Consider the following 25,755-nt stretch of genomic DNA (forward strand, 5'->3'; position numbering starts at 1 on the left):
AATTTAGCGTGTACCCTGCCTACTACCCATAGTCTGTTGGCATAGGCTCCAGCACCCACACGACCCTTGTGAGGATAGGCGGCACTGAAGATGAATGAATGCAATAACGTGGTTGCACTAGAGTGTAAGACCTCTTAGAACTGGGGCTTTGTTCAGAATTAACCGATTGCATTGAAATTATTCTTAAATGGGATTCAGCACACATTTATCTAAAGTGCCTCGAATTACAGTAATTTTTGGACAATAGGGCGTGCCAAATTATAAACCAAAAGACCAAATCTTAGAAGAAAATAGTATTTGTTCATACGGGTATTGAATTCAACTTTTGATTGAATCCAAAAGAGGGATTTGTACATAAATATTTCCTTCCATTCACTTGAACATATCTTTTCATTTCACATGGTTGCACAGCATGATCTTCTCATAGCTGTGAGTACTGCTTGTGTGCAAGGACTTTTGCTTCCATTGTTTTGTCTAGCTATGGGCGGCACTAGGCTCCCTGGTTTTTTCCACTGTTCGTGGAGACGGCAGATATAAACTAGATGAATTCTAAGGTCGAGGCACAATTTGTCGCGGCCGGCCAGCTTTAAATTAATCTTTCCTTAATTAATGTCGTCATCTCCTGTTCGTTAAGAGAATAAAAGAACCTGTAAAAACAAAAAAAATCGACTTCTGTTTCCTTCAGTATATAAGCCTTACAGGACTTTAAAAGAGACTATACAGAGCTTGTCACTTTTTTATTCGCAACTGCAACCTCCGGCCTAAAGAGTAACTGCAGCCTTGGTTAACCTTGTGCATGGTTGTATGAACACTAACATAAACCGATGAGCGTTTAGCCCATCAGATCAGCACCAGAAATGTAAAAACAGCAAACATGATTGTTTACTGTTAGGAGCAAGAAGTGGGATAGAAAAGTGTTTTTTCCAAGCAGAGGGTAAGCTCGTAGATGTGCACAGGTGCGTGTTAACCAAGAGCAGTCAACCCAAATAATCTCTATTGAAGGAAAGAAAAAGGGCTTTTTGGGGCAATCTCATTTAAAATGTCATTCATGGGGTAGAAAAGTATTTTAAGCCTTTAACTGTTTCCAATTGAACAGGAACGGATCTACATCACACAGCCCACTTTTCCGCCGCTTGCGCTGTCAGCTTGTCGCAACTCCCAACTCATTTGAAGAAAACAACGGCAAATGATGAAACAATGCATTAGCTTGTGCTAAATTTAGTTTTGCATTCATTCCGGACTTTTCGAAGTTGCCTGCTTAATCCAACCGGCCGTCACTTGCTACCTCGCCTCCCTCTCCTTAGGTGGCGCCTTGCTCAGCAGTTTGGACGTAATGTGAACATTTTCAATATTCTTCTTGACCTCACAATGGCTCCCGGGATATATAGTCTTCATGGTGCTTTCGGTTTTGAAAAAAGACAAGAAATGATGGAAATATGGACATAAACACATGGTCCATGCAGCGTTTTAATGCTTATTTGTGAGGAAAATAAGACTATAAAACTCAAATGACATTCTTTCCCATTTTACTTGGTCAATCAACTCCAAGTAAAAACCGCCGTGGACCTCAACTTCCGCACTTTCAAATGAGACCAACCAGCGGCACGTGGGTGATGTAATTACAGCGTGACGAGGCTTCAAAGATGATATGCGTATTTTGTTGCCGCCGACATGTTCGGTGTTAAAGGGTTAAATCAACTCTAAAAATCCTGTATTGTCGCTTTAAACCAGAGCGTTGGGGAAAAACAGTGGCTTATTGTCCAAAAAATATGACACACCTAAATCATGGTTCATCAAATCTGGACTTCGGGACCACCTATCCTGTCATGTTTTCCATGTCTCCCTCATCCAAAACATCTGACTTGAAAGCTTGCTAATGACATGGTAATTTGATTCAGGTGTGCTAGGGGAGAGAGACATGGAAAACACGACAGGATAGGTGGCATCGAGGTCCAGATTTGGCGAACCCTGCCCGAAACGATTTTCAGACGTACTTGTAGATTTTTGTCCCTTTCTTAGGTGAATTTATGAAAAATGGGGGAGGGGTTTATGGTTGTAAATTGTATTGTCTTTTTATCCTGGCTGATAAAACACCAATATTCCTCACCTGATTATTCTTGAATTTATCCAGTCATTTTATCGTACATTTTTATATTTCAAAACAGTCTTACAGAAAGACAGACAGATAGCTAGATACTGTAGATATAGACCAGGGGTGTGCAGTAGTAGGCGGGTTTCTGTTCCAACCCATCAAGAGGAAATCTTTTCACCAATCTGGTGTCTTGCAAAAGCAATCAGTTGATCGCAGTCAGGTGCTTCTTGTGTCAGTAGAAATCTCATTGGTTAAACTGTCTGTGCTGGATCAGAACAAAGAACAGGACCCAATACGGCCCTTGAGGCCCAATTCTCCCACCCCTGTCATAGACATATTTTTTGTCATATTCACTTTCATTGATGACTCCACCTCCAATTTCTTAACCCGTCACTTCTATGATTGACAGTTAGTCATTTCTTAGATTAAATCTGCCCTTTCACTCCAAATTAACTGACAGACTGCATTTTTGACTAATGACCCTGCCAGGATAATCAATCCTGTGCAGAAAACGAATGGACTGATTGCTCCCTTGTATATTTACCCTTTTTTAAATGATTTTTGCTGTCCTATTAAGTCCTTGTATTTGTGTAATTCTCATATGGTTCCTTCATCTTCTCGCATTCTCGGTGACAAATCATTGAAGCATCAACGCATTTAGTCGAAATATAAATACACGTGCGACAAAAAAAACTCTCGAAAAGACGGCGGGCGATAGGGAAATTTACTGATAAGAAAAGAGGGGGAAAGATGCATGGCGGATAAACAGGGGAAGGACGCGTGTAGTTTTGTGTAGAGATGAAAATCCAGTGTGAATAATGACGAGGAGACGACGGCACCAAATAGACGGGAGCAGGCAAGAAAAAGCGAGGTGACTCGAGGGAACGCATTATTCGCCGGTGGCGTGGAGCCGATGCATCATCATCCCCGCGACGGGCGGGGCTTGTAGAGCCCGCGGCAGGTGGCACAGCATTTAGGAAAAACACAGCAACAGGATTAAGTGTCTGGAGTGCGCTATTACATATTTTATCTGGGTGCATTGTGCGCTGTAGGGAAGAGGAAATTTTGCAGCAATGGCAAACTATTACTTATGCAGTTGTGTTTAGAATAATAGGTTGCAGCAAGTAAAATCCTGAGAACATCCTGCGCTTTGATTTCCATATGGTTCATTCAAGAATTGGAGCACATTTTGGCCTGAAAATTCTTGAAACGTAAGTCGTCTTTGATTTTCAGCTACATAATCATCAATAATAGGTAATGAACTATTAATGGCTTGTTTAGCTGACCTCACAAAGCAATGGTAATATACTTATTACATTTATTCCAATAATTGGCAAAGTCACAGTAACAGGATTTCTAATCTGTATTACAGAGTTATTTTAGGTGTAGAAGCAAGCTGTTTAGCTAGGTCTAACTGTTGATCAGGACGACAAACTTATGTAAATACAGGGGCGCTCAAAGTCACTCACAGCAGGGGGCGCTGAGGATCTTATTTAGTTTTTTCCCATCCCAAAACAGCCATTTCAGTCCAAATCTGTAATGCTTGCGCTTTTTCTCCATGCATGGCGTACTAAATGGCAGTACACACACATGCTGGATCGTTGACATACTAGTACAACATAAACTTGGCGACTACACAGACAGTGTTCCATTTCACCTACAGTGTGTGTTGGAGTTTTTGTATTGGAAATAGAAGAGCCCATGTATTATAATGCAAATCCCCACAGCTAGATCGCGCAATGACACACAAACACATTTGAAAACCAGAAAGGTCCAATAAGCCTCGGTTTAAGACTCACTTTTCACAGCACCTAAATAAATTGCACACGAATATCCAACACGACTGCACAACTGCAGCTCAACAGCAAAAACAAAAAATATGTCTACAATGCAAACTATTTGATGTTCTCCATGGTGTAAAACATGGTAAAAGCAACAATTATCAGCAATACATTTTTAATACAAAAAATACAGTACTAGAAAAAAATGGTAAATAAAATCTGTCCCTCCAAATTTAAAACTGTATAATTTAACCCTTAAGCCTTTTTATTTTGTATGTGTGTGTTGTTGGCTGATTTTATAAAGATATTATTTAAAAAAGTGCAAACATAAACCCTGAAGTTAACTTTAAAAAAAAAAATAATTAAGAATTAAGCAGGGGTTAATTTGAGCCGGATCATGCCGGAACATGTTCCGGTACTTCTTGATTTTGGGCTGCCGATCCGGCACCTCCTGTGTATACATATCAATGATTATATTGTGGCAAGCGACGTGCAGAGGAATGAGAGGCAATGAACTCATCATCATCATTTGCTATGCTAGCGCCCCCTAGAATAAATAAAGCCAAGAATCATTAAGCGTTACCAAACAGAGCACACATTATATAAAACTGGAAACCACCACTCAAAGTCATGGTTGCCCAATCTTTTGATCAAGCATTTGGGGCTGAACAGAAAACAGTCACTTTAAATTGTAACGCTTGCTAAGTGAAGGCTTGGCAGCGGAAATAACAGAGGAACCTTGACGCTTTTTGCCCCCTCATTTTATTCTTCTTTTCGCCACCCCAATGCAAAACTAACAAGTCACTGGCGGGCGGCTATGCAGTCCACCAATCGGAGCTTCGCGATGGCGCACTGGTGCACCAATAGGAGCCCTGCGTTGTCGCATAAATTACCGTGCCGATTAACAGCCCCGGTGATGCTACAATGTAAAAACGTTTTTAAAAAATGTATAAAATAATAAGATGCATAGATTCATTTACAGAACATATCAGAAGAATATCATGTTGTTTCCAATCTGCAGTTTTGGTCAGCGGTGCTTTCAACTCCGAACCATAGGAAAAAGTCAACACCGCGCTTCCTTTCTCTGCCCCATACGCTCACCCACTTCTTCTTCTACGCCAAATTAGCAATGCCGGTCACACTGAAACAGGACAGCGGCCCCTTGGAGATGCTGGTAACAATGTTGTTGATAAAAATGTTACGTCATTTGAAAGAGTCAGATTTGTTGATACGCTCAAAAGCTACACCAACAAATCAGCCCCTGACATGTAAATTAGAAAAAAACTTTAGGATCAAACAGTATTTCAACACGCTTAAATGACAAACGAGTCAGAAAAGCAACAATGACAACTAGGAATGTTTTGGACAACTAAATATGGTAAGCTAAATAGGCCGCCGTGTCAATCTTTTTTTATGTTTCACAAGTTAGACCTGTTGAGAAACTAATTGCTGACTGTACTGTAAGTCCCACCTGTGGTTATGTGGTCAAGTGCCCTTGATGTGCAGAGTATAGCCTAAATAATTCTAAATTGTTGTCATAACATTTATACCATGGATATTATGCTTTTAATCTTTTTATGATTTATTTGCTGGTACTATGATTCCATCTCTCTTGTGAAGCGTCTTTGTTTGGCTTGAAAAGTGCTCTAGAAATACAATGTATTACTATTATTATTATTATCTGAATATAATCAGAAAAGGCTTATAAGTCCCAAAGCATGGCAATCGGGCATTTGCATGTTGTTTCAGCACAATTTCTGCTTATGTTCCAGGACCTGTGCCAGTCTCGTTATCCCTGCGCTGTCATATGTACTTTGCGTTCCGGCACCTTATGATTTACAAATTAAGCACTGCAATTAAGGTGCGTTCAAAGTCCCCACAGCAATAACATTTTCGCAAAGGATCACTCCAAATATGTTGTGGAAATACAAATGAAATTGACCGGACACAAAAAAATTGGTGAAAATAAAGTACACAGAGAAGAACAAGAGAACAAATTATCATCATTTTAAACATGCTTTTTACTAAAGCTTCACTCAACCTTTTATCTCCCACACTCTTATGTTGTTTTCCGTTATCGTCATGGCAAGCGACAGTACCTCAACCAATGAGATGAGCGGGATTTCCTATTGTCATTGTTCTGTCAGCTCATTGGTGAAAAAGCAGGAGAGGTGGAGTGATGTATTTCCCTGCATATTCTTGTAAAGCACAATACGAGTACATTATTTTCAAGTTCCATGATAATACGGGACAAAGCACGTCCTTTGAAAGCTCAATATGTGACGCGTACTTTCGATTCTGAATACAGGATGATTCTGTTTTTCAAGGGGTGGTTGGCAACCCTAAATCCAGTGTATCATGTAATTCACTGCTTTCTTCTCCTTCTGCTATGATTTGTATAAGTAATATATATAGAGGGGTACCTCTACATACGAATTTAATTCGTTCCAGGACCTTGTTTATAAGTTGAAATGGTCGTATGTTGAGCAGGATTTTCCCATAGAATACATTATAATTCCATTAATTACTTCCGCAGCCCAAAAACCTACACTAAATCCTTAATAAATACTGCTAGTACTATTGGAAATAGCAATTACATAGAGCAAAACAAATAAACTATAAAAAAAAAAAAAAGGAATAATAATATAATAACAGTAATAATAATAACGATACCTGTAATAATGTCGCGAAGCGGGTTCTAATGTGGCGGATGTATTTTGCGTTGTGTACCTGAATGCACCACGTGGCTGATGTGACCGTGAGACAGGTGCATTAAATTTTTTACTTTCACTTTTCACGTTCTGTTGTTGCCTTCAGCTGCGGCGGACAGTAGGCGTGTTGTGTTGCACAAGTTCTAAAATAAATGATTAAAAACCAGATGAAGCTGGTTATTTCTTTGGTGATGTTACAATAATAATAATTGTTTTCTTAACTTATAAAGACTGGCGAACGGAGGTAGGAGACCGTTGATATCGCAGACATTCTTAGGCCATGTTGTCGAACCGGTTGATGGACACGCACACCACGCTCATATTTTTTTTTTTATCCTTACCAGCTTCATTTGAATGGTAAGCGTCACCTTTTTACTTTGTCCACCACCGGCACCAACATTCTTGGAACCCATGTTGATTTCTCTCACAAGAAAATCCGCCGTGCGTTCGTCTTGCCAGAAAACAAAGAAGCTGTGGCACTGTCATAAATCGTCGTATTTCGAGCATGTCGTCCGATGTACTATAAAGAAATGGCAAGTCAAATTTTATGTCGGATGACGAAAAGGTCGTGTGTCGAAGCGATCGTATGTCGAAGTACCACTGTATTCGTTTTCATTCAGTTTCCGAGCCGCTTATCCTCAGGAGGGTCACGGTGAAATATAAATATTTAGTAATGAATAGTTATATACCGTTTAGGCCCGAATATAAAACGGTGTCTTTTGCATTGAAATAAGACTGAAAAAGAGGGGGTCGTCTTATATTTGCAGTCTAGACATTATACCCATTGACGATGCTAGATGGCGCCAGATATCATTGACGCGATGTTCTGTCATGAAAGATCTCAGCTACTCTCCCCATCCACGACGCTAGATGGCGCCAGATATCATTGAAGCGATTTTCTGTCATGACAGATCTCAGCTACTAGTTTTACCAGTTTGCATTATTTTATTGCAATGTTTTTCCTTATTCAGATTTGTTTCAAGACTACAGTTACAGTTGGACTTCACTTTGATGGTTAATGCATTTATTGCAATTTTGTTGTTTTATCACAATAGATAGGTTTATTTACATTTCAAAAACCAGATGCCATTCATTTACGAATGTGATTGCACTTTAGTTTACATATTTAAATGTTCAGATATTAAGATTTGAATGAGGCAAAATAACATGCTTTTTCCTCTCAAATATATTGTTATAATCATTTGTTTCGGATGTACTGTGATTATTTCCTGTATAAAAATTAACTTGGTGTTCAAAAAGTTTTTTTTTTTTCAAACTTGAGTTTTGAAAAAGAGGGCGTCGTCTTATAATCAGGGCCGTCATATTCGGGCCAATACGGTATATATATTTTTTTATTAAAACGAATGAAAACAAATATTCCTACAGTTATAAGAAACATTAATGAAATAAATGATACCTACAAAATAAAATAATATTTTTTATTTTAACAGTTGTATTTGTCACTTAATTTGGACATGGGGAAAGGCAGAAGAGAAAAATGGCATTTTAGGGGAGTCTCCAGACTTGCTTGGAAATAATTTTCTCTGATATTTGGTCTTAGGACAAGTAAATTTACTCAGAAGCTGCACATTTTAGTATTTTGTATGTGGATTGTCCTCCAATTCTGGAATGACCCATACACACACACACATATGAAAGAAAATGTGATCATTTGCATTGTCTCTGTGACTTGAAAACCTACTGAAAGTGAATGATCATGTTTCAGTGCCATTGACGGCGGTAGATGTCCAATCCATTTTTAAATGGGAGGGCGGACAGCAATCATTCACTGTCAGCTTCTTGTACAAATGGATTGGACGTCTATCGCTGTCTAGTGGCCAATGACTGAAGCACACTGCTATTATCTTCAACACAACTGTATGATCATCAACACCAAAGAAATACAAAAGCTGACAAACTGGCGCATGGCCATACCCTCACAAATAAACAAACACTCACCTACTCACATTCCCATATGTAAACACACCTACACGGAACAAACACAACATAAACAGACACGAACGCACACACTCGCGAGAGTAGCGCAAACACAGATGCCAACACAGATGCCCCGAGGCGCTCTTGTAAGCAAACAAAGGCAGTCATGCCGCCACCTAAATGCGTGCCACAGCTAGTGGAGATAAAGTGGCAGATGTGAGGACAAACATTAAGACAAATGCGTCAAGGCGCATTACACAAACCATCAGGAGAGTACAAACAAAAAGCGAAAAATGGAAAAACGCCGTACCATGAAGAAAGTCATGGTGCTGCCGCCGTGGATAGTCCCGTATTCAATGTTGGTTTGGTCAGCCAAGTCATCCGGAGACTCGATAGGGACCTCCATTCTCTGTACTGTCAGGAAGGCAGCCAGGTTGGCTGTGTAGGATGAGATTATGATGAGGGTGAACGCCCACCTGTGAAATAATGAAATGAACAGGTGGCAGATTATGTAAAATGACTTGTTACATATTTCTGCAAATGACTCTACTGTTTACCTTAAAGTGACACATAACACCGTTATCATGTGCATCCCAGTGGAAAGAATTTTATTAAATAATAGAAAAAAAACACAGAATTCCATTTTTCTTATGTATAATGTTGGAGGAAAATATTAATGAAAGCCGATGTTACAGGGAAGTGGCCTCCCGACATGGAGGGCAGACATTTAGACATTTGGGTACTATTTTAGCAAACCAAATGTGAGCATCCCAGATTTCCTGCAGTTTCTCATGTCTCATTAATACTAGTGTTGCGGTATTGGTAGTGATACAGCACTGAAATGACGTTAAAAGTATCGGGGAGTACTACAAAATAATTTACCGATGCTGTGCAATATGTACTGTTCAAGATTTAGTTTTCAACTGCTCGCCCTACCCAAAATGGCCACCAGCCATGCACGCCGCCGAAAAAAATCGAGCATAGGTTCAAAGGTGTGGTGTTCATTTATTCAATGAATGTTCATCTAACACTGTCAATGGATGCCAATGTAGTAAAAAATAAAATTTGTGACAAAGCTGCACCCTCCCACAAATAAGGTTACTAGACAGTCCAAATGAAGCGTGAGGGTCCGTACGTTCATTTGCTGCCATCCCTTCCAGTTCAAATGGATTGGACGTCTAGCACCGTCAATGGCAGACAATGAGTTACGCAGTGTCTGACAATGCCATGGTTGGTTTTACGTTAGTTAAGTGAGTATGCAATTATTTAGTATTAAAAATTATTTTAAAATATACAGTATGTTTTTTTTTTTTTTTTTTTTTTTTTAAAGTGGTATCCGTGCAGTATGAGCATCAGCCAATACCACACAGCAAGGTCTCAGAATCGGTATCGGGAACCAACAAATTGTACCGGTGCTACACTAATTAACATTAATTATCACATGCACATGCGTTCGAGGCTATCAGTGTGTATGTGTGTGGGTATATAGCGATTTTGCAAGTTCTCCAACTTAGAAAATGAGTCGGGTTTGAAATTTTCATGGTAGGTGCTTGTCCACTGTGAGAGACAATCTAAAAAAAAAAAAATCCAGAAATCACATTGTATGACTTTTTAAACAATTTATTTGTATAATACTGCTGCAAATAAATATTTGAAAACCTATTAGCTAGAATTGTGAGGCTCAAAGATCTGTTAGCCACCTTTATAAAGTTTACCTTCACTGCACTTATTCTCCTAAAAAGGTGGACTTTTTTACCTGTTTGAGGCGGTTAGCTGCATATAAACACCTGTCCACACCATACACCCCAAAGAGCTGTCCAAAGACACCAGAGACAGAATTGTAGACCTTTACATGGCTGGAAAGAGTTACAGGGCAATTGCCAAGCAGCTTGGTGATATAAGATCCACCGATGACATGACTGTCAATCTCCCTTGGAATGGGGCTCCATGCAAGATCTACCTCGTAGAGTCTCAATGATCCTAAGAATTTTGAGAAATCAGCCTGTAGGGTCTCAATGATCCTAAGAATTGTGAGGAATTTGCCAAGAACTACACAGGAGGAGCTGGTCAATGACCTGAAAGGAGCTGGGACCACCATTTCCAAGGTTACTGTTGGTAATACATGAATGGCGACATGAAAATGGTTGTTTTTGGTCTTATTTCTACTTGTAGTGTTTGGAGGAAGAATGATGAGTACCATCCCAAGAACACCATCCCTACTGTGAAGCATGGGAGTGGTAGCATTATGCTTGGGACTAAGCGACAGCACTGTATTAAGGAGAGGATGACCAGGGCCATGTATTGTGAAATTACAGGGAATAACCTCCTTCCCTCAGTTAGAGGATTGAAAATGGGTTATGACTGGGTCTTCCAACATGACAATGGCCCGAAGCAGACAGCCAGAATAACCAAGGAGTGGCTTCATAAAAAGCATATCAAGGTTCTGCAGGGGCCTAGCCAGTCTTCAGACCTAAACCCAATAGAAAATCTTTGGAGGAATCTCAAACTCCGTATTTCTCAGTGACAGTCCAGGCTCCTGATTGATCTAGAGAAGATTTTTGTGGAGCAGTGGTGTAAAATCCCTGCTGAAGTGTGTGCAAACCTGGTGAAAAGTTACAGGAACGTTTGACCTCTGTAATTGTAAACAAAGGCTACTGTAGCAAATAATGGCATTGATTTTCTTAGGTGTTCAGCAGCAGTATAATACAAAAAAATGTTTTTAAAAAATCATACACTGCGATTTCTGGATTTTTTTTTTTTTTAGATTGTGTCCCACAGTGGACAAGTACCTAGAATGAAAATTTCAAACCCACCCATCATTTCCAAGTAGGAGAACTTGCAAGATCACAGGGTGTTAAAATACTTATTTTCCTCACGGTAACTGATGCTACAAAATGAGAACATTTGCATACTTAAATACTTTGATAATAATCATAGTTGTTGTTTGTAACTTTAACTTTTTAAAAGTGACAATCTGCTTTTTATTATTTGAGCAAGAAACATGAAGTCGATGGGCATATTTTTCCTTTTGTGGGCCAGACAAAAGTTATGTGGCGGGCATGATCTGCCCCTTGAGCCTTGAGCCTGACACCTGGTGAAGTTTTTCTAGCATGTCAATTGTTTTCTCCACAGTTTATCCTTCAGATAAGCAAAATATGACGGCTGACTATCGTTGGAACATCAAAAGTGAGTCTTCAAGTGTAAAACTTAAGAACGCACTATTAACGTCCGTTTCCATATTCTTTTATAATATTTATGTTAAACATTTCAGTCATTCCTGTTACTTTCATATTTAACCATAAATAGTTGGAAATATGCATAAAAAAGCACACATGGTATCTTTTTAGTACAGTATTTTTCACATTTTTTTATTTTAAAAGTATGGGATCCTTCAGTTCGACTATCCTGTTCAACTACTGTACTGGAACAAGAATAGATGAAAATATTGACTGGTACAAAATGCCCGCCCCCTTCAGTTTGCCAGAATACTGCTTCACATTGGAGAACCAGCAGGAAAAGAACTTTAAGTGGCAAGTGACAAGTCCCCTGCAGAAGGTATATCTTATTTTTTAATTTTCATGCAAAATGTTTTCAATGTAATGCCAACATTTAGTAATGATGATAAAAGAGCCGTGATATGAGGTCCAAGTTTGTTTCTATCACAATGACCAAAGTGAGGGAGGGCTACTTTTCTAAATGTATAAGCACACTGGCAAAGAAATATACAGTTTGGTAATGCAGTGGCAGCATCCACAAAGATGATTTAATTGCTCTATCCATTTTAATTTCAATTACTGACTAAATATATACACGTATAAAAACTTTACCTTTGCCCCGGTCAATGGGGCTAACCCTTTCTTGCCAAATGTATCACATTTGATACATTTAGAATTTCATGATTTTGAGAGTAATTCAGAATTTTGAAATATCTTTACTCAAAAAAAAAAATAATAATAATAATAATAATAATGGCTGCAAGTCAGCTCATGCATCTGCAGGTTCAATGAAAAAAAGAAACAGCATTTAGCACGGGTTATAGATATTAGAGCGCTTATTACACATATTATATATTTTTTCTTTTTTACAAATTTGAAAAAAAAGGTTTCATTAAGACCCTTTTTTTCTAATTTTGTGATTCTCTGACAATTGCTTCATATTGCAGGCATTAAAGGGCTAAATAATGTAGCACCGGTCAATGGACCCACATGCTAAATAACAGTACAACCACGCCAAATGAATGTTTATCCTGGTTTTATTTCTCTTCTTGTCTTTAATCCTTTGAGATTTATTACAACATGTTTTTTTGCTTAGGTGGTCGACATTATTCAGATTGTTTGTCAAAGTTGGCGCAGCCTTAGTTTACCGGGCGTACAAAGCTGTGGCAACCAGGACGAAGACTGGAAACTGGTCTCGTGACTGGCTCATGATGAACACGGAAGCAAAACATGAACAAATTTGCGACACGTAAACCGTGCTTTAAAATGGGAAAATCTTTGCTTAAAAATGGAGGTCCGTTTAAGAACTATTTCCAAAAAACATGTTTCTTTAATGTCTATTGAAATAGTATGGCCATTTCATAAATAATTGAAGTGCAAATCCTACATTGTGCACTTTTACAAAAATAGTGTTCTCCAGTGTTAGTCTTGCTACAGCTCCGGCAGACCCTCAGATGAGCATTTCTGTGAGCATTTATTTAATTTTTACTCTGGAATCTTTTCAGCAAGGGAAAAGAACCACGAGCTACATTAGCTAAATGTCTAAATCGATATGATCTGCGCACACAATCTAATCCGACTCCTCAAGTTTATTTGGAGAATCTGTGAATTAATAATTCATGCTTTGGGAAGAGGAACAATCCTTTAATTTCCACAAGAGGAAATTTGATTTTACACTCAGTTTGTAATTTTCATGCAATCAAAACATGCACATTTTAACTGAGAACTAATAATACACTCTATATTAAATACCAGACTGAGAGGCCTTGTCTGATGGAGTTACTTGTATTTTTAGTGCCCTTGTTTTTACTGCTTGGGCAACTTGTGCACCAAAAAATGCCAGGTTAACTTTTTAACTAACTGGATACCATTGACCGCGATAGATATCCAATCCCATTTGAACTGGGAGGGTTTGGCAATGTTCATGCCATTTTAAAGAATGTATCTGTACAATTACTTTTGAATCAAGCAGGAAAAATGTCCATTTAACACACTAGGAGCCATTGCCGGCGATAGACATCCAATTCATCAGAACTGGATTCCAGTGATCATTTGCAAATGAATTGGACGTCTATCACTGTCAATGGCAGTGAATTAGTTATAACGCTCACTTTACACTTTTCACCCCATTTATATACAGTAAAAAAACATCTTTAGGTTGACTTATGCAACTTGCTATTTTGAGTATTCCTAAATTATTTTATCAGGTTAACACTATTAACTTGATAAAATGAGTTGTGTTAACTTGAATTATCAGGTTTGTTCATTGGCAATACTTAAATTTCTGAGTCAACTGAACTTGAAAGGTTAACTTGTGTGAACTGAGCCTTAGCCTCACCTCTAGTGCCTTCAAAAGAGTATGCTAGCAAGAATCAGCTGGCTGTTTAGCTCAGTTGTCTCCACATCGTGCTGTCATTAAGGGTTAGGGTTGTTTCCAGTTTACTTACATTTTTTAGGTCAGACTATTTAACAGAAGTCCAGTTTACCTCAAATAATGAGTTTGGACCACTTAATGGAAATCTAGTTGATTTGAAAATTTGAGTTTAGGACGATAAATTGATTTTTAAGGTTTTCCATCAATACTTGAAAATTCAAGTAAAATAGGTCGACTTAAAATTTGAGGTTGATAACTTTTTTCCTTTAAAATGTAGTGTGTATTAGTATTAGTATTAGTTTTTTTTTTTTATACTTTTGGATTATTTATCATATGCAGGTTTGAAAACATTTTTAAAATGTGCATTCAGTCATTGAATTGTATAATTTTTGGCACGTGTAAATAATGAGATTAAAAAAAAAAAAGAAAAAACATTTCAAAAAATGGATTAGTGTCGTAAATTCGTATAAGTGAGTTTTATGAATACAGTGGTACCTCTACTTCAGTACTTCTCAAATAGTGGGGCGCGCTAAGGAAGAGCACTCAGCACACACAGAAAACCGATATGAAGAGCAGTGTGCCGCCGCCGTTTTCGAAAGCTGTTTTCCGACCGGACTCACTCACGCAGCGACCCACTGTCTTGTCCGGTTCTCACGTCGTTGCCCGAGAAGTGCCATTTTCGGCTTGGGATCGTCACGACGACCGCCCTCACCTCGGCCGCCGAGAGTGCCATTTGCCTTTTAGCTTTGACTTTTAATACAGTGGGTGATGGGGAAAGACCACTGTTTACTGTGTACAAAAATAATTATAGCGGACAGCCAGAAGCCAAATCAATTAAGACGCCACTTAAAGACATTAGACCCCAATCTCATTGATAAGCCGCTTGGTTGATTTTCAGCAAAAACGTGCCGAATATTGCCAACAATCGTCCTGCTTTGTCAGTGTTATATAAGTAAACTAGTAAGCATTGTTCGCATGCTCATTGCGAAATAACTCCACACTATTGCAAAAAAGGTAATACTGTGAGCAGCAAAAATAAAAACTGTCCTTCTGTCCAAGGACACTCTTTTTTTCTTTTATTCAGTTTTGTTTTTTCGGTCAAATTTTTTTGCATATTGTCCTCATGAGTGAATGTTTCTAATCAATTTTAATTTGTTATTATTTACTGATTTTATTACATTTTATTTTTCTGTATCAAATGGTCAAAAATGTACTGTACCTTGAGTGTATTTTTTACAGTTTGGATGTGACTTTTTTTTTTTTTTTAATTCAGGCAAATTGATGCGCGTCAAGTCTTCTCTGTTACAAACAAAACAATGTTAATAAAGTTATACTTTATTATAAGTTGATCTATGTTACTTTTTTTCTTCAGAAGAAAAAAAAGGACACAATGTTAGGCAGATGCATATTTATAATAGTAATTTTATAGACAAATGATACTATTTACAGTGGCGGCAGAGGGTTGGGGGGGCACGAAACATTTACGTCTTCCTTGGGGGGGCGTAACAGAAAATAATTGAGAAGCACTGCTCTACTTACAAACGTCTCTATAAACCGAATTTTCAGGTTACGACATGCCTCAACGAGAAAATATTGCCTCTTAATACAAAAGAAATTTCAGGATACAAGAGGCTAAAATACAATACAGTACTGTATAAGATATACTGTATATGTACAGGACTTCCTGCTTTTAATGTCACGCCATAAGATACTGCTGCCCTAGAGACAAGTTTCCAAGGTACTTCCGCTTTACTTCCGCATGTCTGCAAACAACTTCCGTTTTAGAATTTCTCCATCCCAAACAACAGTGGAGCTGGAGTAACATTACTCATCAAAATCCCTTAATACAGACAACTTGGAAATACCGTATCCATCTGCCATCATCACGACAATGGAGGACAACATGTTCCTGAAGGCAGATGTGGAACCAAGCTTGTGCCACTGCAAAGACTGGGTGTTTTTGTAGCCATGTTGCCGCTGTGGTATGGAACGTATGTTCTTCCTATTGCTCGTTTTAATGTTTTCGGTGCTCAAAAAATACTAGTGCTGCAACGATTACTCGAATAACTCGAGTATTCGATTAGAAAAAAAGATTGGAATTAAATTTTGCTGCTTCGAGTACTCGTTTAATTAAAGTATGTTTTATTTTGAAAGTGTTTGCATTTATTTTTACTGATTTGGGTGGATACACTGCCCTCTAGTCTGCCTCATTTCACATCGCTGAATCCAGCTGCTCCATGATAAGACCAACATAAGCTAAGTTTTTGTTTGAGGTAATGTTTTTTATTGCATTCATAATTTAGTTCATAGGTATAGCAGTTTTTTGTGGGAATATGTGTCTGAACCAATTGTTAAGAGCATTGTGGGAAAAAAAAACGTTAGCGTTTTAATAGCATTTAAGCTAGCAGACTTTTGTTATGTAAGTTAGCCAATTGTTCTTTTGTTGTACATAGATCCTTATTTATTTATTTATTTTTCATACCGTTTGAGGCTCAGCTCAGGTATTTTAATTTTTCATGTTCCTTATCCGATTACTCGATTATTTGAACTAACTAGTTCACGATTAATCGACTACTAAAATAATCGATAGCTGCAGCCCTAAAAAATACTAAAGCTAAAATCTTGCGCATGAAACGACTTGTTGCCTTTGCTATTGTTATTACGATGATGATTGTAATTATGATGATCTTTAATATTATTTACTACAGCTACTGTATCTGCTGTTAGCCTGTTGCTAATCCGTACGTGTAGATGGTACTATTATGTCAACGCATAAACGCAAGTGTTACAAGTTTTTTGTTCGTTTGTTTACAGGTGGAAAACACTGTTAGGCAAGGAAAGATAAGTTGATGTGCCTCACAGCAACACTTTCTGTACTTTGATGGACATATATCGAGACGACGTCGATATACCTGGGGGCGGCCGATAGGCTGGGGCTGGAGGCGGTGGCTCGCCTTGCGGCGGACTGTCAACTCGATCCCGAGACCCAACTACAAGCTTTTTAACTGCAGCAACTTTAAGATATGCTATTTGAGCTGGATTTACCGAGGATAGCGGAAGAAAACTAGAGCTGTCCAGACTAGTCGACGTTGTTGACGTCATTGATGACGTAAATGCGTCGACGGGCAAAACATACCGTCGACGGGTAATGACGGGTTAAAAAAAATTACATGCAGATAAAGTTTAGAATGGCGGGCGCTCGCGATACAAGCGGTTGTTACTGGCACCCCCAAGGGGGCCGCTGTTATTTCAATGTGACCGACGTTGTCAGATTGAGCAAAGAGGAAGAAAGTGGGCGAGCGAGCGAGAGAGAGGGAGCGAGATCGGTGAGTTGGAAAAGTACGCGGGTAGCGCCGAGTTGAGTGGCTTCATGCCCCATGTTTTTGTTTTGGTCAATAAAAGTATCTATAAAGAGCCATCCGACGCCTCTCGGCGTTTTTATGCATGCCACCGCCTTCCTGAGGAGGAAATCGGACGAACCCAGACGAACCGATGACAACGAGCCAAGTGAATCGCCGGTGAGGAGTTGAAAACACCGCCAATCCAAAAAGGGCAGAGTTGGTAACACGTGAAAGCGGCATAAAGCCAAAAAAGCGGACCAGAAAAGCCAGAGCCTGGAATAATTTCAAGGAAAATATGGAGGGTGCCACTTTGTGTACTCTTTGCCAAGCTGAACTCGCATACCACGGTAGCACGTCAGCTATGAACGAACACTTGAAACGCCGTCACACAAGTGTAATTTTCGAAGACAACTAGAAACAACAAGCTAGCGGATTGTAAGTCCATACAACTTTCTAACGATTTTTTTAAATGGAAGTTGCCTTTATGTGCGGCGTATCAACGTGCATTTTTATTTAATAAAATAATATAATTATATATATTTTTAAATTATTATTACATTTATTAGGATCATGGAAGCTCCCACTTGGGAAAAATATATACATATGTCCTTATACATAATATAACAAAAATATATATGGAAACACCACTGGCCTGCTTACTGTAATCCATGACTGCACTAATGTTAGTTATTTAATATTATAAAGTTTTACATATAGTAGTATACTATAAAATTAATACCATATATTTAATTTTTGTTGCTGTGGGTATGCGTGCCTTTCATTCAAAATACTTGTGGTAATATTTCAGTGTGCCCTCTACTTTATCTATTTTCAGGTTAAAACAAACAAAAGTTGAACAGTTTTTCCCAATCCCCAAAATACGGCATGCACACCTGAAAAAGCATCTGAACTCACACAAAGTATTCTGAAAATGGTTGTCCGGGACATCGCAATTCATTTTAACATTTAGAAATATATAGACAATGACATACCACTAAAAGAGTAAGAATTGTTTTGACTCCTGTTAAAGAGGTGAAGTCACAGTGTTTCCGTTTACATGCACAAGTTAATGCCAGCAGCATTTGACCTCATTGTTCGTGATTATTATTGGTATTTGTTATTTATTTATATGTTAATAAATAATTTAGGTGTTCCAAAATGTTTTTTGTCAATAAGCTTGAACAACAAATTCATTATTGAAGTAGTAAAAAAAAAAAAAAAAAAAAAAAAAAATTAGATTAGTCGACTAATCGTAAAACTAGTCGGCTGACTAATCGGGAGGAAATTAGTTGTTTGGGACAGCCCTAGAGAAAACCCGTCTGAAGGCCGTAATGTCGGGTAAAAGTTTGGCCCTAAAGCTCTGCTGTGTCATACATGTACATACCTTGTAATTAGGGCTGTCAAAATTATCGCGTTAACGGGCGTTAATTAATTTTTTTAAATTAATCACGTTAAAATATTTGACGCAATTAACGCAGATGCCCCGCTCAGAGAGTTTGAAATGACAGTACACATTGAAACGCTCACTTGTTGTGTTTTATGGAGTTTTGCCGCCCTCTGCTGGCGCTTGGGTGCGACTGATTTTATAGGCATCCCTGAGCATTGAGTAAGTAATTATTGACATCAACAATGGCGGGCTACTAGTTTATTTTTTGATTGAAAATTTTACAAATTTTATTAAAACGAAAACATTAAGAGGGGTTTTAATATAAAAGTTCTCTAACTTGTACAACATTTTTCTATTAAGAACTACAAGTCTTTCTATCCATGGATCGCTTTAACAGAATGTTAATAATGTTAATGCCATCTTGTTGATTTATTTTTATAATAAACAAATAGTCCCTATGTGCCGTATGTTGAATGTATATATCCATCTTTCCATTCCAACAATAATTTACAGAAAAATATGGCATATTTTATAGATGGTTTGAATTGCGATTAATTGCAATTAATTACGATTAATTAATTTTTAAGCTGTAATTAACTCGATTAAAAATTTTAATCGTTTGACAGCCCTACTTGCAATATTTCCTTTTAACAACAAAATCTGTATTCAGCCCTTCTGCATTCGGCAAATGTAATATAATTTGTAATTTCACCTCAATTTGGTTACTCAATTGGCCGGCGTATCAATCTATACCTCACGTCAACACAGGCTAACAGGTTTTTGTAATTTTGTCTGCGAATAATCAACCAAGTGATAAGAGCAATCATTCAATTTCATCAAGGAGTGGGAACCTCTGGGTACCTCACGATATGATACGATTTGCGATACAAAGCTCACGATGACAATGATCTGACGATATGGCGATACAACGATTATCGATATACTGGTCAGGAAATCATTCTAACTAAATTCTGCTCTCCTATCGGCCTTTTGTTCAATTTGGGTGTCGCAGTATGATGATGTGCTCAGGTGCGACAGTGTTGTTGTTATAGCGGGGTCGATGTCTTTACCAAAAGAGCACAAGTCTCTTCGCGTTTTTTTAGTTCTTTTAGGCCCGCACACGGTTCAGAAGGATGGTAAGACATTTTATTCTTCTATTTTTCTTTGCATTATGTTCTTTTACCCACTTCATTGCAGGTATTAATAGTTAGGTTAGGAATATGGATTGATTCAAATGTGTTTGTTGTTTTATTCCTGTTTAACCCCAATTATAAAATTAATGTGGCACTTCAGTAGTGCTTGGAATGGATTAGGGCCTTTACATGGAGAACGCGTCTCTATTTACGAATTTTTCAGGTTACGAAAATGCTTACGAAACCATTTAAAGTTTTAACTAGGGGTAACGTTGTACACGTTATGGTTTGCTAGTTATTGTTGTTTTGTCTAGTAGTTGATATTTATTTCAGTTTATGAAAATGTTTTGCTCAATTCTAGTTTTTGTCATTCAGTTCATTTTAATTAACAATAACCTTGCTTTTTGAATGTCAACTTCCGTTTTACTCACCACACGCCACTGACACATCTGGTGGATAAGGCCCGAGGCATTATTTCGGAACCCTGCTGCATGAACCCGCCGACGGGGAACCACAAGCTGTTGCCCAGCGTGTACTGATTCTCCAGCATGTCCCGGCGTTCTCGCAGGCACGGGTGAGGGTTGTACCACTCGTACGGGCTCAGCCTAGTGGAAGGAACATAGAACACTATTGATGTCGGGCATTTTATAGATCGACGCCATGAGGCCAAACGCAAAGGCAAGTGACCCGTGCTAATGTAATGCATTGAGCAACCTTGCAGCCAGGAAAAGCACGCAGCTCACAGCCAGGTAGGCGAGCAGCATGAAGAGCCAGACGGCCGGCGAGAAAGGGTCCAGGAAGGAGAAGTAACCCGGTTTACGACCCTGAAGAGGAAATGGATCAGTGTGGAGGAGACAGACGGCGAGGTACAAAAAGAGGTCACGTCTCAGCAGTTTGAGGGAAAACTCCCAGCGTGCAACACAGCAGGACACTACCATATTCTACGCCTCCGTCCAGACTTGCTCCCTTACACAATGTCTACTGCATAAAAGCTCATTAGTGATGTAAAGCTGCTAAGGCAGAGTTTTACAGCACTTGTGACTGTTTAGGACTTATTGAACTGGCAAAATCGCATTATCTCAAGATAGGGATTAAAAAAAAAAAAAAAGATTATTCCCTATAAACTATAAGGGAAGGAGAGTAGGGCCTTCAGTGAAAACAAAAACAGTAGTAATTAACGATAATGAAATAAAGTCTGAATATTAGAAAAAGCATTATATCAAAAAAATGATCAGACTATACAGCAAACTATGACAAAAGTGAAATATGACAATAAATAAGAAATATTACTAGAGAAATGATAAAAACATCAAACGAATTTGACAAAATAGTCATAATTATGAGAATGAAGTCCAAATATTTCATAGAAAAAGTCTAAATTACAACAATAAAGTCCGAAACTACCTCAAAAAGAGATTTCAAATTTTGAAGATTCAAAGAGTTATACAGAAAATCGTGAAAATAAATTCTGTATAATGCCGGGGTATCCAATTCCGGACCTCGAAAGCCCCTACCCAGCTTGTTTTTCATGTCTCCCTCCTCCAACACACCTGACTCAAATAATCAGGATTGTAATCAGGCTCCTGCAGAGCTTGCTAATGACCTGATCATTTGATTCAGGTGTGTCCTTTGTTAAAGGACATGGAAAACAAGCTGGATAGGAGCTCTCGAGGACCAGAGTTGGATACCCCTGGTATAAGAATTGTTCAAAAAGTCAATGCGTAACTAGAAAAAAGTCAAAAAATGAAAACTCCAATCCTAAATGTTTCAGGAAAAAAAATCTGACCAAAATCAATGTTTTTCAATTAAAAGTCGCAGTTTACAAAATGAAGTTGTAAGTGAAGAGAACTCATACTTTAATAACTTAAATAAAATAAAATATATTGAGTATGAATTTGTTAATTATAAGGAAATAAGTAATCATTTTGTTAATTACAGGACCTCATTATAATAAACTCGAAAAATCAGGATGAAATATTACAAAAATACAATAATGGTATGAGCAATGTTATGAAGAGAAAAATCATACTAACTGAATAAAATCATCATATTACAAGAAACTAGAAAATATTCATAATGACAATAAATACCACAAGAAACCTAATTTGGAATCCTTTGGCCATTTGCCAGGGATGCCTGCTTGCAATAAACCCAGGGGTGAAAGTTGGCCAGAACGGTATAAGAGTCAGGGCCAGAACGCAGTTCCGGCATAAGATTCATGGCTGGAATGCTGTTCCGGTACACGGTGCTTTGATTCCGAAAATATGACGCCAACTGTCAAAACGCTATGTAAAAAAAAAAAAAAAAATGCTAAGCTGCCACACATGAATTTTATCTCCAAGAAGAAAACAATCTACCAACATCAGATTTACATACACAACTGTTAACAACAAGGATAATAAAGTGCTTGTGTAGCGTCATCCGTTTCCACCAATATTTATTATTTATTTTATTCCACTGACGGCATGGAGGTTTCCCCAGCAGCTGCAGTTATCAGAGTCTGACGATGAGTCACGTCAATGTGCGAATGCACGCAGCAAAGCAAAACGCCTGGAATCATTTATCCGTTGAATTGGCTGACATACTGACATGTGATCAGTAGAAATAGTTAGCTATGATTGTTTCAAATGTGCATGTTTTGAACTGCAAAAAAAAAAGTTGTTGAATTGAGGCGACAAAAAAAGGGGCAATGCAACATAAAATGGATCAAATTTTTAAGAGCAACGAAAGAGTTGAGGAGGTTTACTAATCATATTAAATTTTATTTTCTCTGATGGGTAGGTTCAGGACATTTTAGCTTTCAATGTGCACTTTGGACTTATATTTGTTCATTTATGTTAGGCTACTTATTCATTTCCTTATGACTTAAAAAAGTCAATGTTTGCGCGATCTTCAAAATATATTATGCAGAGTGAAATGGAATAAAAGTCATTTGTACTTATTTTTCTGATAGTATGTTACTTATATCTTTATTATTTAAAAAAGAAAAAAAAAGGACATCTTTACATTAATTTTAATTTTATTATACATCCTATGTTCTTAAGTAGTTAAAATTGAGATTTGGCATTTAGTATGTGAGGAAATGAGGGAAAATAAAAATTAGGAGATGGAAGTTGGGGTTATTGCTGTTTTTGTTAACTTTTATTTTGCAAATCATTGAAAAAATACAATTTTGAATGAAAATCAGTTTTTGTATGTGTTCTAGAAATAACTGTGCTAAAAAAGCTTTCTTTGCATTTCAGTAGTTTAAGAGGTTTGACCCCCCCCCCCCCCCTCCCCAAAATAAATAAAAAAATTAATTAATAAATAAAAGTTCTTGCTCCGTGGCGACCTTCACGTCGGAGAGTTCCGGCAAGAAATTCTAGCCACTTTCACCCCTGAATAAACCATAGCAGATTTTACCAGGTGTAAAACTAAAAGTTAGTCTTAATACAATTTTTAAGCAGTGTTGAGATCTCAGGTGTGCTCCCTAAACATGAGATTTGAACATAATCCATCTAACACCCTGAGCTGTGTTCTGTGCAATGTTTCCCAGCAAAGTATTTATTCTCTCATGGACTGTAACCTTTCAAAAGGCTTAAAAGCATGTCAAAAAGAGACAAAACCAAATCCCCAATGGGATGTGGCCTGGAAAACATGCTTACCAGATGAACCCTATACAGGATACTGATCCCCAGAGTCATGAAGGGCTTGGAGAAGTCGATCACTTTCTCCCGCTCCGACGTGATGGTGAAGCCCGCCACGGCCAGGTCGGCTTTCTGCAGGGACGGATGAAAATAGATCAAATACGGAGGATGGAAAGCGTCAGATCGAGTAGCAGTGAAAAATAAAAAGTCAAAGCAACACAAGTGGTCAGGTGGGTGCGAATAATAGCGCTGCACACACTTGATAGCAGAAGCGGCGCATCCGTGAGTGTTTGAATGCACTCCAAGAGACATTTTGGGGTAAAAAAAAAAAAAGAATAAATGCTTTCTTCTCCCAATTCTAGCCATCAACTAAATGAAGCTAATTGTGAGGAAGCACAGGCTTGGCAGGTCTTTCCACCTGTGTAACCCCCTTCGCATGCTTGCTCCCTCCTCCTCCAGCTCCTCCATTAGAAGCTAATTGATGAACATGGGCCGCTAATTAGAGCCGAGTGATCAGGCAATAGTGGATGGCGGAAGACGGGGGTGGGGGGAGGTAGAGCGTGGAGTACCAGAGTGGCAGACCCCACAAGGGGACCGCAGTCTGGTAATTGATGTGTACCGTATGGTAATTAAGCAGAGCGAGGGGGCGCTCTCATTAGCCAGCTTCTTCCCCCGTCCGCAAAATGGCTGTCACATGCACCCAAGGCCTGGACGGGATAAGGGGAAAAAAACCAGCTTAAAAACGACACGAGCAATTTTGGGCCATGTAAGTGCTGACTTAGAGGGAACGATCAAGTCAGCGTTTGTCCCAGATAAGCCCCCCCACTGAGGAAATGAGAAGCAACGGCAGAGTTGGGCTACAGTTCATGTGTGTGCAACTGTGAGCATGGATGTGTGTGTGTGTGTGTTCTTCTTATTCAAACAGTGGAAAAAAGTCACTGCTGGGAAACACACTGGGACATGGCCTTTTTGGTTTCCATGGGGTTGTCCCCGAACGAACTGTTCTTCGTGAATTCAATTGTTCCCCTGCAAGTAAACAGATCAGTAATCGCAACTGACGGTAATTATTTTGATACACGACTGATCACTGATTATTTTCAAGATCAGTCAAAAAAATCATGTGTATATAAAATCACGTTATTTACTGTTTAATTAGAGAATTCAGACAATTTGGACTGTACGTTTCTTTTGCTTTTTTAATATATAAAATTAGGTCAACATTTTAAAATGGATAAAAAAACGTTTATTATTACAATTTAAATAAATTCATTAAACATTTACTGTCTTTCTTTGTTGTATTCATTAAAAAATATGATTATTCATATTCATTAAAAAAAAAAAAAAACTCAAAAACAGAATAAGGGCCGCTGTGGGTCCTGGTTTTTGTTCCTACCAATCGAGCATAGACAGTTTAACCATTGAAGTTTGTGCTAAAACAAGCAGCACCTGACTGCCATCAACTGATTACACTTGTGAGACACCAGATTGGTGAAAAGATCTTGTTTTGTAGGAATGAAATCCAGCACCCACTACGGCCCTATGTGAAATTGTTTAGACACCACAGATTTAGAGGTTAAAAAAGAGGATTTGGACAATTCAATGAGTTCATCAGTGTTTTTAATTGACTTATTGACAATCGAATAGTTGTACATTAGGTATCGATAAGTCAAATAATTGTGTCAGTCCCACACAGCCATCTCAGTCCATGGCAGCCATTGAATTAAAACCGATTATATTGGGCCATAGACCAGGCAGCGTTTAGCTTTCACTGTGATAAACTCAAACACACGCTGCGTTCAAACGCCAGATTTAGGTGGAAAAAGAACGATGGTTTTACCGCATACAAGCAGGCAGGAGTGTCTCAAGAGTCATTTGGTTGAGGATTCAAGGTAATTATTATATAAATGGCATGCACTTTGAAATGTTGTGAAAAAAATGCATGGGAAAAATTAGCGTAACTTTAGCTCGAAATATTTACGTAAAATGAATGACAAGTGCTTGTTATTTCTTTTAACCAAAAATCGAGACTGTTCTATATTCATATCTATAGAAATTCCGGGATGTACGCATTTATTTACAAGAATTTTCAACTTAAAAACTTTTTTGTTTTGTGATGGCCGCCATGTTGTATCCATACACAGTAGCATAACTTTACAT

At 38.2% G+C, this 25,755-nt stretch overlaps 1 protein-coding gene across 6 annotated transcripts in view; it reads right to left on the reverse strand.

The window, feature by feature from the left end:
• Positions 1-25,755, reverse strand: part of grik5 (glutamate receptor, ionotropic, kainate 5) — a 375,404-nt gene that overhangs the window by 16,441 nt on the left and 333,208 nt on the right. For all 6 annotated transcript variants that reach the window (XM_057834368.1, XM_057834366.1, XM_057834364.1 and 3 more), the window contains 4 exons: positions 23,617-23,730; positions 20,687-20,796; positions 20,404-20,577; positions 8,833-8,998 (listed from right to left, as the gene is read on the reverse strand). In XM_057834368.1, the coding sequence (XP_057690351.1) occupies positions 8,833-8,998; positions 20,404-20,577; positions 20,687-20,796; positions 23,617-23,730 (564 nt within the window). The remainder of the gene's footprint in view (positions 1-8,832; positions 8,999-20,403; positions 20,578-20,686; positions 20,797-23,616; positions 23,731-25,755) is intronic.

This window comes from Corythoichthys intestinalis, chromosome 4 (assembly GCF_030265065.1).
Source record: "Corythoichthys intestinalis isolate RoL2023-P3 chromosome 4, ASM3026506v1, whole genome shotgun sequence".
In the NCBI taxonomy this organism is placed as follows: Eukaryota; Metazoa; Chordata; class Actinopteri; order Syngnathiformes; family Syngnathidae; genus Corythoichthys; species Corythoichthys intestinalis.